Here is a 13,605-nt window from a genome sequence, read left to right as displayed (position 1 = left end):
TGTCCTGTTTATTTTTTGTGGACAATCTGGTTTTTTTTTAGTTTATTTATTGAAAATTATTATCCAGATTCTAGATTCAGAACTAGATTCAAGTAGTCAAACATTACAGTGAGTGATACAAACTGTTATGATTTTTATATCATTTACGTAGTCTATACATTGAGTCAATACAATGTACTAGTAGCAGCCTAAATAATTCGTACAAGTGTAAGCAGTGGTACAAGATCATAGCTCATATCTAAATTATTACATTATATCATATATGATCTGCTGTTCGGTTTAGAATGTACGCACTTTTGTTTGCGCCATCCATGTGAGATAATAGATCAGATATTGTATTTAGTAAAAACCTACACTAGAATATAATATAAAATGTTATGCGACTCTTAACAAGGAAGTAAATAATACAGAGATAATAAAGAAAACGGGACACAATAGCTAAATAAAACAATATATATTAAATGATGATTTATAACTACTTTGTAATGTTTGGATTGAATTTGATATAGAGAAATAGAAAACGGGACACAAAAGGCGAAACAAGAAATACACCTAAAAGGATGTATGTGTCATTTTAAAGAACTGGATTGAATTAGGCTCGGATATATATTAAATACATAACACACCTGTCGATCTATAAATAAGTATCATGCACAAGTTCAAAACCACAGTTGTCACTTAAGTAATATATTTTTTGTCATTGTATATTATATGGTGAATAATGTTCTTATTCATCAATAGTATATTTTTATCGGATACATTATCCAGCCATAAGTTTTCATTTTATTATTGTCTCAATGGTTATGGCTAAATGCTGCATCAAAACAACATCAAATAAAGCACTGCAAAATGCTAAAAACAAAATCTCAAGAAAAGAAAAAAGTCCAAAAATTAAGCCAAGTCAGAGAAGAAAACATTTGGTAGCTTTAATCCCCAAAGCAGTGACAAAATATTTATCCCCTTTTTTGATCAGGAAGTACAATTATAAAAATACAAATTGATTGACGTGTACATGCACCTGTAGTTGACTAGGTATGTTGTCAGTCGTCAGTTTTGTAAATATAATTTTGTTACAACAGTTTAGTGTTTTTGGCATTAACTGAATGAAGTTATGAAGATTACGACGACACAAGGTTTAGATGAATGCCATCATCAATAGCCTATAGATTTAAAATGTATTTTAAAGTTATCATTGAATATCTTCTGGCATTGTAATATACATATCATAAAAATAGATTCTTTGATAAACATATGTTTCTTTATATTCAGTGCTGTTATTTATTATATAATCTATAATACAATATTTGAAAATTAATAATCTGTAAAATCATCTTTTAACTGTTTCAATATGCAGCAAGAAATGGCATGGAATTTCGTTTAATTGTACGGGTTGCATTTCGTTTCACACATCAAAGCATGCTGATATAATTCTGCTTATTGAATCTTTTCTTTAAAATCAAACGGGTCATATAACTGAATTAGCAGATATAACTCACCATAAGCATGAGATAACGTAGCAAGTACAAAAAAACACACATAGAAGCCATTCCTGCATTTTGCAATCAGGAAGTATATAAACCATAATACTGTGTATTTATAGACGTTCGGAAGCAGTTTTTATAAACTACTTTAGTCTAAATACACACATGCTCACTGCATGATAAGTATCGTTTTACACATTTACACTTTCACAGGGATTGAATTAAATATTTCTTAATAAAACTCTTGTGCCATGGTTGGTAAAACAGGAATATACATCCATGTACCTTTTTTTTAAACTACACTTTCGTTATACATTTAATGTTGTGAAAAAAGATATATATACTATTATAAAAATGCACAGGTTACTAATGATTACATTGAATTTCAATATATTTTATTCGATGGTATGTATAGTTATCTTTTAACAACGTTAAGTCATTTTAAATTAGTTCTCTATTAGTCCTGTTTATAAGTTTATAATGATAACACAATAAGATATTTACAATTATTTGTTCTTCAAATTTCTTTTACAAGTAAGTTCTCTTAAAAAAACCCCAGAGTGAGCAGTAAGTTGGCGCTATTTTACAGTTACTATTATAAAGAAATATTTCTTACATAGATTTGTACATGTAATAGTCGCCTCAGCAGGTAAGAGATTGTATAAGTTATGACAGTTTCCTTTATTACTACATAATATCATCCGAATTCTGAATGCAATACTCATTTGTATCTAAAAATACCGCAGTTTAGAATGACAGCTTACAGCAAAGTAAAATTTAAAAAAATATTGCAAAGAGTGGCCTCGTTCACAATACCCGCATATGCAATGCATCTTGGCAAACGTATCTGCCAGCCTTATAACGGTGATAATGTAAATGTCCCGGAAACCTTGTGCATATTTTACACGATACCATTTTGTCTAAAACGGTCTGTTTTTTTCGGTTAATAGTGCATATATAGATAATAACACATACCCTTTTCCATATCACAGTCTATATCAGCCCGAGACTCTAATATTAACCCGACGACCAAAGCCCCGATAATACACATGTACAAGCTAGGATATGGAAAAAAAAGTATGTATTATTATATTCATTACAAACTTAATAATATAATTTTTCAAAAAAGTAAACTTGAACATATCTATTTTAAAAATTATGTGAAAGTACTATGTACATATATTAAATAAAAAGATGAGATCTAATTGTTTTGACAAACATGTAGCTACAAAAGTGGAATTTCCTCAGGTTTTAACAGTTAACTGTTCCAAAACATTTCCTTGGATTTGAAGTTTTCAATTGTACTTAAAAAAGTCGACTCTAACAAATGTTTTATATTTTGTCTGTAAACATGCAGAAATGCCAACACGAAAAAAGACAGAAGAGTTCTGCAAGGGCTGTGATACGAATCCGTAATAGCCCAAGGGTTGAAAATCTGTATCACATATGCAGAAAACCTTGTATTTAATACTAAGTATATAATAAGTACTTATGTTTTGGAATATGCTGCATGCTATATCAAATAATATATCAGATATTGTATTTACAAAAACTCTAACGAGGATATCATATAGAATGTAAACCGACTCGTAACAGGAAAATATACGATAAAGATATAATAGAAAGTCGGGACACAATAGTTTGAAAAGCAATAAATGTTAAAGGATGTTTCATATTATTTTGTAATGGTGAGATTGACTTAGATAAAGAGAAATAGAGGGTGGGACACAAAAGGCGCAACAAGTTTTGCATATAAAAAGGATGCAGTATCACTTTTCATAACAGGATTGAAATATACTCGCGTGTACATTTAACAAATAACACACCTGGCAATTCATACTAGAGTTACATACACATGTAATGATGCAGTCTAAAACTGTATAATCCACCCAGTGATATACTTTTAGTTATTTGATATTGCGACAACAAGGCATACATATCGGGAATAAATATTTGTTAAATTTATTAATCGATAACTATATGAGAAAATTAAGCCGATTTGAAGTTAGCCATGATATGGACAGGCCACCGTTGCTTAGAACTTATAACCGTTTTTAAATATATGCCAGAATATCATGTATAAAGGGATCACAACTTTATTCGTTTTGATAATCGATGGCTCATTTTTATCAAAATCCATGTTTTATCTTCAAAGTTAATATTATTAGGACAGTATTGGTTACAAATAGATAATGTATCAAAAGAAATAAAGCACAGAATGCATCAAAAATACCCCAAAACTACTCTATAAAAGCCGTCAGCCAAGAGAAAAAAAGAAAACATTGCCTAGAGGTAGCATTACTTAGCTTTTGAAGGTACAACTATAGAATTTTTTTTATAGGCATACGTTCACCTGTAAATGACAGGACATGGTATGCTAAATTCTTTCAATGGTCTCAGATTTGTCACAAAAGTTCAGTTTCTCGGCATTGGCTGAATATTTTAATGACAACGGTTAACCAGTGAAATGTGTCATTATTTAAGGAATAATGATCATTCTTTCAGTATTATGAGGTGATAATTGCGGTCGGGGCTACATAAATTTGATCACGTTAAAGAATGGTTCTTTATTGCTTATATTTATATAATTTTAAGCAATCGTCCGATTAAATTTTTAAATATAAAAAAGCAAACCCCGCTGTCGCCTCAATCCATAACGCCATTTGACGTTATGGATCATATAGTCAAAATCGATAGGTAGTGTTATCACAGGCAAAGCCACTGGAAAATGTAAATATATATTGTTGTAGTTACAACACAATAACAATCCTTGTTTTTCAAAAGATTTTTTGAGCAATAAATATCATGTTCTAATGCAAACACACATTTCTTTTAAATCAGCTGTGTTGCTCATAATGTTATCTACAGTACATTATTTAAAAATTGTAGGTTATACAAGGAACATAAGCTAATATTTAAATTGTATGGTTATACAAGAAAAAAATGTTCTTGAATCCCGTATATTGTCACATTAGTTAGAGTTTGCATTTCATTTATTGCATAAAGAATGTCAATATATTTCTGCTTATCAATTATTTTATCTGATATTAAAAATTAAAAAAAAGAAAACATGGGAACTCGGCATCATAATGAGATAACGTAAAAAGACCTTGACGCACACAAACAGTGATACCATTGTCGTACTTGCCAAACAGGAAGTCTAAAAACATGTTAGAGAGTAATCAGAGCTGTTTGGAAGTAGTTCATGATATCAATTTCAGACAGCATACATTCAGACTCTCTAACTAATAAGTACCGTTTTCTATTTGTTTAACGTTATCGTGTACACATAATTTGAATTACACATTTCTAAATCGCTGTGCGGTAGTTAATTGAAGCACGGAAATATATGAACGAAATATTTTTAGCACGACAGTTTCGTTTTACATATTATAAAGTGCACGAGAACGTAGAGAACAGTATCGTTTGTTTAAAGTCGTATTAACAACGATCGTTGAAGGAAGAAAATTCATGAAAAAGACAAACTTTCTATGAGTTTGTCGATAGGTATACACACTAAAATATTTAAAACTTTACACGCCTGCCTTAAGTTATTCAGAATTGGAGTGAATAAATTATTGATATTTTTAACGGGTGCTAAATCTCAGGTGAGGGTAACGTACATTTCTATTATGTACTTGTTTAGGTTTGAATGTCTCGTAATGGAGGTCGCTGCTGATCATCTTGCACAGGAACAATTCATTGTTACAGGAAATAAAAGAAATGTTAAGTACAGTTAGTTTTATACATTCTTTTAGACGGAATAAGGCAATCGTATATAAAACATATATAAATATATGTCATATCTGCTCTTATGAACCACAACTATTCAAGGATGTGTTAATGCATCTTTTTTATAGATTGTTCATAAATAAAGAAGATCTCCTGGCATCGACTATCATTACGAACAAGGCTAGCTACTAACCGTATTCGCTTTAATACGGACTGCTAAATCTATTGACCTTAATAATCCGATATATTATTATCAAACAAAAAGAGGATAAAATGACTGAAAAAGATCGATTAAATCCATAACCTCACGTCTTCAGATTTAGTATTGACTCTTAGGCGATACATATTCTGGCTGCTGTGCAATATAATGTTTTATTCAAAATAGTTTTTAAGTCCAAAAAGACAATGTACATAAGGAAACTATCTCGTTAGCGGTTGTACCGGTTTTTTTATCCTTGGTCATTACATCCATTATTATATAGCATCCTCTCTGCAGTCTGAATCCGTTACTCAATTGCTGCATAAATGCCGAAGATCAGTACATTTAATTATGGCTTGTAGCAACATTCGATACCATCCCATTTTGTACAAAGTGTTCAAGATATCTAAACATGATGCACAGGATGAAGCTCTGCCATTCAGTCAACTGATTGTTAACTGAATGGTCTGGAAAGGTGACTGAATGGCACAGATATGCCATTCAGCCACATTTTAGTTAACTTTCAGTCACCTTTCAGTTGACTGAATGGCAAAGGTTCATCCTGTGATGAGCTACTTGCCAGCAAGATTTGGACTGTTGAACGTCGATGTCCTAAACACTACACATAACTAATAAACTTTTGTTTAATATTACTGTAATTATTCTTCTATTCCAAGTGTATCAACATATGCGGACTGCCATATATAATTTTTTGATATACCTATGACCCTAAATAGGGTATCCTTAATAAATATATACAGGGAAGTAAACACAATGAAGAGATAAAATAAACAGGGCACAGTAACATTGAAAGCAAAAGCAATTATCAGATGTCATCTTATAATGATCTGATTGGATTGAAGGTATAAGGTAAATGCGCATTTTGTAAGATGACTCCAATGTCAAATTTATAAGCGAGTTGTATAACACTCTGAGATACACAAAAACCTTGTAAATTTAAATATAAGTGCATTACATATCTAAAACCGAAATGATCACCTATTTTGTTACCTTAAATCGTTGAATATCGCAACATTCAATCAAGCATACACTCGTTAATACATCTTTTTAATAATCAAATACTTGTACAATCAAAGGTTATTACATGTATTGATTTGAATTTCTGGTATTTTACGCTTCACGCTGTATTAACCATGATAATGTCTTTAAATATATGCTTAAGATCTTGTAGAAAGAAAGGCCTGACATGGAAACATTATGCAATAGTAGCATTACTGTGAAATCTTTTTGAACAAGGAGTACAATTATAGAGACAAAAATGACAGGCATGCACGAACTATTGGTTGAGTATGCTAACAGATTTTATCTTTTGAAATTTAACAGTCACAACAGCTAATTTTTTTGTCAATGTCTGTGACATAAGTATTGTCATTCATTAATACGTGCAGTTGACAGGAGTATACACACTGTAAAGCTTAGGCTGTATATTACTTTGAGAAGTTGAAAGATTGATAAACAAGAAGAAAGGGGTTGTTTCTGTTTTCCTTATAAAACAAAGGACAATGTAATTTAAAGACGGGGGTAATGTGTGGAAGTCATTATTCATTAATAATAGTATTAGCTAATACAATTAACCTAGATTAAGTTAGCATCATCAAATATCAAGCCATACTGTCATACATAGATACAGGAAGATTTGCTTATCAAATGATATATCATAGTGAGAAACTTACGATTATGATTAGACTGACATTGTGTACAAACATATGATAAAAAATGTATTTAATTCAATCATCTGAAATCGGTATTTGTAAAACACTTACATCATCAAAGGCACATGATAAAATGCTTATGCTGGTTTCATATGAGATTAGCTCTACAGATTTCAAGAATAATGTCATATGAATCTAGGTTGCAGTTCATCAATTATGCTATTTATAAAACTGCTAGATTAAAATTATCTAAAACGATCAAAAACAGATTATACTCACCATAAGCGTGAGATAATGTAATAAGTCCAAGACACACACACAGGGAGGCCATTCCTGCACCGACTTGGTAATAAGGAAGTATATAAAACATAATAGAGAGTAATAAGAGCGGTTGGGAAGCAATTCATGTAAACCATTGAAGACGTCATGCATATAGGTTTACAAACAGATAATTATCAGTTTTCTAGCTAAATACTATCGCTTTCACAGAGATTACGTTACACATTACTGAATCACCATGCTGGTTCGTTGAAGCACGGAAAGATAAGGAAGAAATATTTTTAACCATACACTTTCGTTGTACATAATATCATGAAGAGTTTACAGCTCTTACAAAAGACTGCAATAAAAAGCTGAGGTATGCTTTGATTTTAATTTTTAGCTCACCTGAACTTAAAGCTCCAATTAGCTTTTTCAAACATGTTCTGTCCGGCGTCAGTCAGACTTACCATTTCCATTTTCATTTTCTTCAAAAACACCAGGCCGATTTTAACAAAACCTAATACAATGCATCTTTAGATAAAGGCAATTTATATTTATTAAAACGAGGGCCATACCCTCCTTCAAACCAAAAACAGAATGGATTTTCGAAACTTCCTGGTTTCTTTCAGTAGTCATCATCTCAAAATAATGTTGCCTGAAAAGCAGAAACTTGGTCATTCTAAGTACATACAATCACTGGGGGTCGAGTGGGGCAACAATTTTAATTGATTTTTATATAGAAGTGCATAGAGGAAAATCTTCTAATGTTTGTTTTATCTCAACCAATAAGCTAAAAACGTTAATACTTGTATGAAGGTATCCTTAGGTCTGTAGGTCACACAAATGGTGGGATCATTATGAACTATCTTTGCTCCCACACCAGTTTAAGGTTTTTTATGCTAAATACATTTCAAAAAGATTTTTAAAAATAAGTATATATATTTAACCATGCAACCCCCCCCCCCCTCCCACCATTGTAGCCTCCACAATACCCCAAGATCATGAATTTAACAAACTTGAATCTACACTACCTTTCACTTCCACTTAACTTGAGTTTTTCTCGCCTTATGGTTTTTGAGAAAAGAACTTGTAAAGTTTTTCTCTATATATATTCTTATTCAAAACTTGATCTCCGATAGTCGCCCACTCTTCCCCCGGGGACCATGATTTTAAAAAAACTTAAATCTACACTACCTGAGGATGCTTCTACATAAACTTGAACTTTTCTTACCTGTAGAAAAGCACAAGCCTTCGGCTCGGGTGAGCTAGCTAGCATTGGTCATCTAAATCAACCAAGAATATACGCCAGTTTCATTTAAAAAATTGACACAAATAGGACAACGGAAGAAAACAGTGCTAAAACTTCAGATTCAAATTAATCCAAAAAAAGCTTTTTTTAGTTTCAGGAAATTAAACAATTAGATAAAACCCCAAAATGTGGTCTTCAGATTATCGATTGACCTTAAGAACTTGTATGCATAAAAAAAAAAAGAAACAATAAAATCACACAGAAAATATTTTTTTTAATTCATACTCATCAGAAATATTTCGAAATTAATCGGAAAATGAATTTACTGCAATTGAGTATTCTTTATTATTTCATCAATTTTTTGCTAAGGTAATAAAATTAATATAAAATCTCAAATATGATATTATACATTCTTAAATGAAAATATCATCCAATAAAACTATTTTGAAACATTGTCTTTAGTCAAAACTCTACCAACGTAATTCTATCCATACCTGTTATCTATTATGCTTAATCAGAAACAAATACTGTGAAGACAACAGTAATCTCAAATATCTCAAATGCATGTAGGATAAATATCAAATAAAATGGGGTACAGGTAAGATGTTATTTTTATCACCATGGAAGTTACATTTACCGCCTTTTTCTGTGATCAATCTTTTATATCCTTTTTATCAATATATTTTCCAACAATAAATAGACGTGAACATGTGTTGGTTGAAATTGACAATTCAACTGTCATATTATTCTTACATTTTACTATGGATGGCATTTTTACATTGTTCACTTTCAGTTCCTTAATTAGAAAAAAGTAATCTAAAGAAATTGATTGTTAGGAACGTTTTGAAGAGTATCATATGTCCCGGGTTTGCCGATTTCTCCGAGCTCTTGGTATTCACTTCCATCATTGTCGTTGATATATACGTTGGATACATCGCTTTCACATACTTTTTCAGCAATGTTCGATTTATAAATTGCTGGATTTTTAACTATCGAATTTCTACAACTGTTAAGAAAAATGCATTATCAAGCGTTGTATCAATCAGATTTTATTCTCTTTGATATTATTATAGCAATAACAGTCAAGCAATTTTCTTACCGTTTCACCACAAAGTATGCAACTGCTACTCCAATTAGAAAAAGTAGGACACAAAATGCACTGAGGATTCCATTGAATTCAGATGTCATTTTCTTTTCAGTGACTGTAGCTTTTATTACTAAAAAACAAAAAATAGATGTTTCAGATATTGAAATATATGTTTGTGGCTATAAGACAATCATCCGATAATTTCTTTTACAGAAAAACACTCAAATCATTTTCATTGAACTTCAATTTGATAATAGAGAAATTATTTAAAAATTACAAGCAATTTTTTTTTTGGGGGGGGGGGGGTATTAAAAAAATTGTTTTACTCTCAATTCCACACGTTCAAAAACATTGTTGTGACAGTCTTTTTTCATTCTCATCCAATTTTCAACGTGGTAAATGCATTTTGAAAACTTGAGTAACTTTGCTTTAAATCTTTTATGAAATAAACCTTCTAGACAGTGTAGTCCTTGCCAACCATTTTTACAGCCTTCCTTACAATAACCGGACACATGGTGACAGTCACGTGATCTTAAACAGAACGGGCTGCATTCCTGATTGCAACCAAGTCCGTAGTAACCGAGTTCACAGACTAAATGATGAATGAAAAACATGGTATATTAGGCCTTGTTCAGCTAAGTATAATTTGAAAAATCCAGTAAAAATGTGATATGTTTCAAAGTATCAGTCATATGGGGCATTATAATTCATTCTTTAACGCACTCACCATCCTTCACTAACAAACACCATTGTTCCAGTTACGCAAAGTTGTAGCGTACATACTTAAATTTCTCCTTGACTTTTGTATAATGTACTTTAAATATTGCAGTAAATGCAATTACAGTACCGATCAGACCCAACCTAACAGAAAGTAGACCCCAACTTAACAATGGGTTTACTTTCTGGGTTTACTCTGAGTTTACTTCCGGTTTACTACAGTGGATCCAGTAAACCCAAAGTAAATCCAGAGTGGACACAGAGCGTAAACCCGATCAGAAGTATACCCCTGAAAGCAGAGACTACATGTGTATTCGGAATACACACGGAACAGGAATTACAGGCAGTGAGATGGTAAGATAAACGATAGGTCTGCTTCACATTTCAATGCGTACATGTGACCCCAAAAGCAATTCCAGAGTAAACCCCGAGTAAACCCCAAAAGTAGTCCCGGGGTTCATTTGGGGTTTACTCTAGTGACCGGGACTGTAGGATCGGGTTCGACATATCATCAATCAGCTGTGATTAACCCAGTTGTGAGTAAACCCATGAAGAGAATAGGCGTCCCCCTCAGTAGCCTATTCAAAAACACAACTCAGTAGTGACTTTAAAATTACTTCTCGATAATTCTGAGATTTTTTTCGATATCAAAGTAGGTCAAACCTAACTAACAACACTCTAAAACATATTAACTATCGCTACTGAATTCAAAATGTACTAATATGTCTGAAAATTGACCGACGCCGTCTAACATATTTAGTATGATCACTGCACCATACCCTAAATCATTTCTACGGTCCCAAAGTATATCAATGTACCACACTGTACATTTATATTGTTTTTCACTGTTTCCCACTGTACCCTACTGTACATAAGTACTGTAAACAACTGTATCCCATTGTACCCTATCTTACATATATTCTGTACCCCCACTACACCTATATCCCACTCCAACCCACAACACATAGCCGTACTTCAATGGACAGCTTTGTGCACTTACAAATTATCAGCCCGATCAAATTTAACAAGTGCTTGGGAAGAAAAATAAAAAAAAGAATTCTGCAATCTTGCTGTATTTTTCCAAGTTTAAAGTGCTAAAACAGAGCGTTTGCAAATTAAACATGTTTATGCGCCTATTAATCAAATTCTCTATATGAAATTAAGGATGTTTATCGTCTAGGAAATCATTTTAAAGAACATATCATATATTTAAACGAAAGTATCAACAAGATTAAAAAAAATAAACATATCAATACATTTCATTGACCTTGTCATTTCCCCCATGTAGATAATGCATACATCATTGAAATAAAGTTTGAAGAGAAAATTATCTTATTTTTGAAAAACTATTATTAAAATTATGTTACATTGGCATAGAGTTGTGCACAGTATTAGCCAAGGCACTGTTAAGTTATGGACTGTTGGGTATAGAATGCAACAGGGTGTTTTGTAAAGGGGCGAAAAGCTGGGTATATCGCAGGTTAGTGCCCATAATAGTGCCGTTCGGTGTGAAACAGTTTTGATAAATGTATTGTGCAGTGGTGTACAGTTGTGTACAGTGCTGGTCAGAGCCCTGTACAGCTACCTCAGTGGGATTCAGTAGGAATGTGCGGTGGCGTACAGTTGAACATAGTTCTGGTCAGTGGATATTAAAAAGTAGGGTATAGTTGGGTGAAATGCTTGTCAGTTCCCTGTGCAGTGGTGTGCAGCTAGGTAAGTGCTGTTAAGTATTCTGTACAATATCTTTCATTCGAATTCAGTAAAACTATACAGTGGTAAAGTGCTGGTCAGTAGAAATGCATAGTAAGGTAGAGCTGGGTACATATGAAGTAAGTTGAAGGTACAATTAGGTGCAGTCAGTGTACAATAGATCAATGTCAGTCTCTTTTAGGGAATATCAGTGGATTTTAAATTCATTAGTGTGACAGTCGTATTTTGAGGAAATATTGTAAAGCTCATTAGGACCATCACCCAAACATATTAAACACTAGCACACAACCAACATGCCAATTTAGATTTGTTCAATGATGTGGATGAACCATGAAATGTCAATTATAAAGTACGAATGTCTATTCATGTATTGAAGTGCCACTGGTCATAACTGGAATATCTAGTCTAAATTGTACAAGATAAACTAAATACTAAACAAATGTATGTTTCGAGTTATCTGAATACGCTGTAACTCGATTTGTTCTGCTTTCACTGAATAACGAGTATGATTTATTTTTCTTAACGAGATAGATTGAAATTAACTTCTACAAAATACAAAGTCAATTTTTCCATATAAGCAAATATTTGTATAATCAATGTCAGTGATATTTTGACCTAACTCCAAAACACACAATAAATGCTTGCACATACATACACTGTACTACATCTGTATGATCTGGTTCATTCAAAATGTTACCTGTACAGAGTAATCCTTGGTAACCTCTGACACACCCATTCATGCATGTCCCGTTGATGTGATGGCACTGCTCAGATCTTAGACATTGTCCACAAGGTCTGCTACAGTTTTCGCCATACAGATTTTTATTACAGGCTTAAAGAAAATGATTATTATTATATATATTTACAAAAATAATATTGAATGGTTAGCATTACAAAAGTATATCGTACAGACTGTAGCACATTATTGTATGCACACATATTTTGAAAAGATTTACTTTCATTAGAGGATGGAGGTCATGTTTAGGGCTTGATTTTTTTATGAACTTTACGAAAAATCCATATTTTTTTGTACATAACTAAATCCTTTTTTTTTTCTTAAGTAGAAATTATTTGTTCGGCCCCGTTATATATATATATATATATATATATATATATATATATATATATATATATATATATATATATATATATATATATATATATTTACAAAACGTCAAATTTAAATATCATGTTGTCATGTTTAATAAAATGTAAACAGTTTCGCAAAAATAAATGCATTATTAAAAAATTCCAATGAACCATTTAAAAACAGAATCAAATTTAGCAATCGTCATTTTTTAAAATTAATAATGTAAACGAACATATCACCGCTGAAATCTGTCTAATTTTACCGATTTTAGGAAAAACCTATCTTTGTATATTTGTAATATGTTGTTTTTAAGCACTATTTAAACTCATATGTTGTATATTTTTGTGGAAGTTGATAAAATGTTTGAGTTCTGTTACTTTTCCCTAGAAAATTACAAACCCTGCAA

At 31.8% G+C, this 13,605-nt stretch overlaps 1 protein-coding gene and 1 long non-coding RNA gene across 7 annotated transcripts in view; both read right to left on the bottom strand.

Moving 5' to 3' along the window:
• LOC117687200 (multiple epidermal growth factor-like domains protein 10) overlaps positions 1-7,515 on the bottom strand; it is a 105,592-nt gene extending 98,077 nt beyond the window's left edge. For all 6 annotated transcript variants that reach the window (XM_066076623.1, XM_066076629.1, XM_066076646.1 and 3 more), the window contains exon 1: positions 7,365-7,515. In XM_066076623.1, coding sequence (XP_065932695.1) covers positions 7,365-7,455 — 91 coding nt within the window. In that variant the 5' untranslated portion in view covers positions 7,456-7,515. The remainder of the gene's footprint in view (positions 1-7,364) is intronic.
• Positions 7,516-9,094: 1,579 nt separating this feature from the next.
• On the bottom strand, positions 9,095-12,970 carry LOC117687104 (uncharacterized). The gene is made up of 4 exons (XR_010711243.1): positions 12,807-12,970; positions 10,134-10,274; positions 9,695-9,812; positions 9,095-9,601 (listed from the first exon to the last, which is right to left on the bottom strand). It is a non-coding gene; the product is annotated as an uncharacterized lncRNA (long non-coding RNA).
• Between the last annotated feature and the right edge of the window lie 635 nt (positions 12,971-13,605).

Source organism: Magallana gigas, chromosome 1, assembly GCF_963853765.1.
Source record: "Magallana gigas chromosome 1, xbMagGiga1.1, whole genome shotgun sequence".
NCBI classification, from domain to species: domain Eukaryota; kingdom Metazoa; phylum Mollusca; class Bivalvia; order Ostreida; family Ostreidae; genus Magallana; species Magallana gigas.
This window is presented reverse-complemented; position numbering and strand designations above follow the sequence as displayed.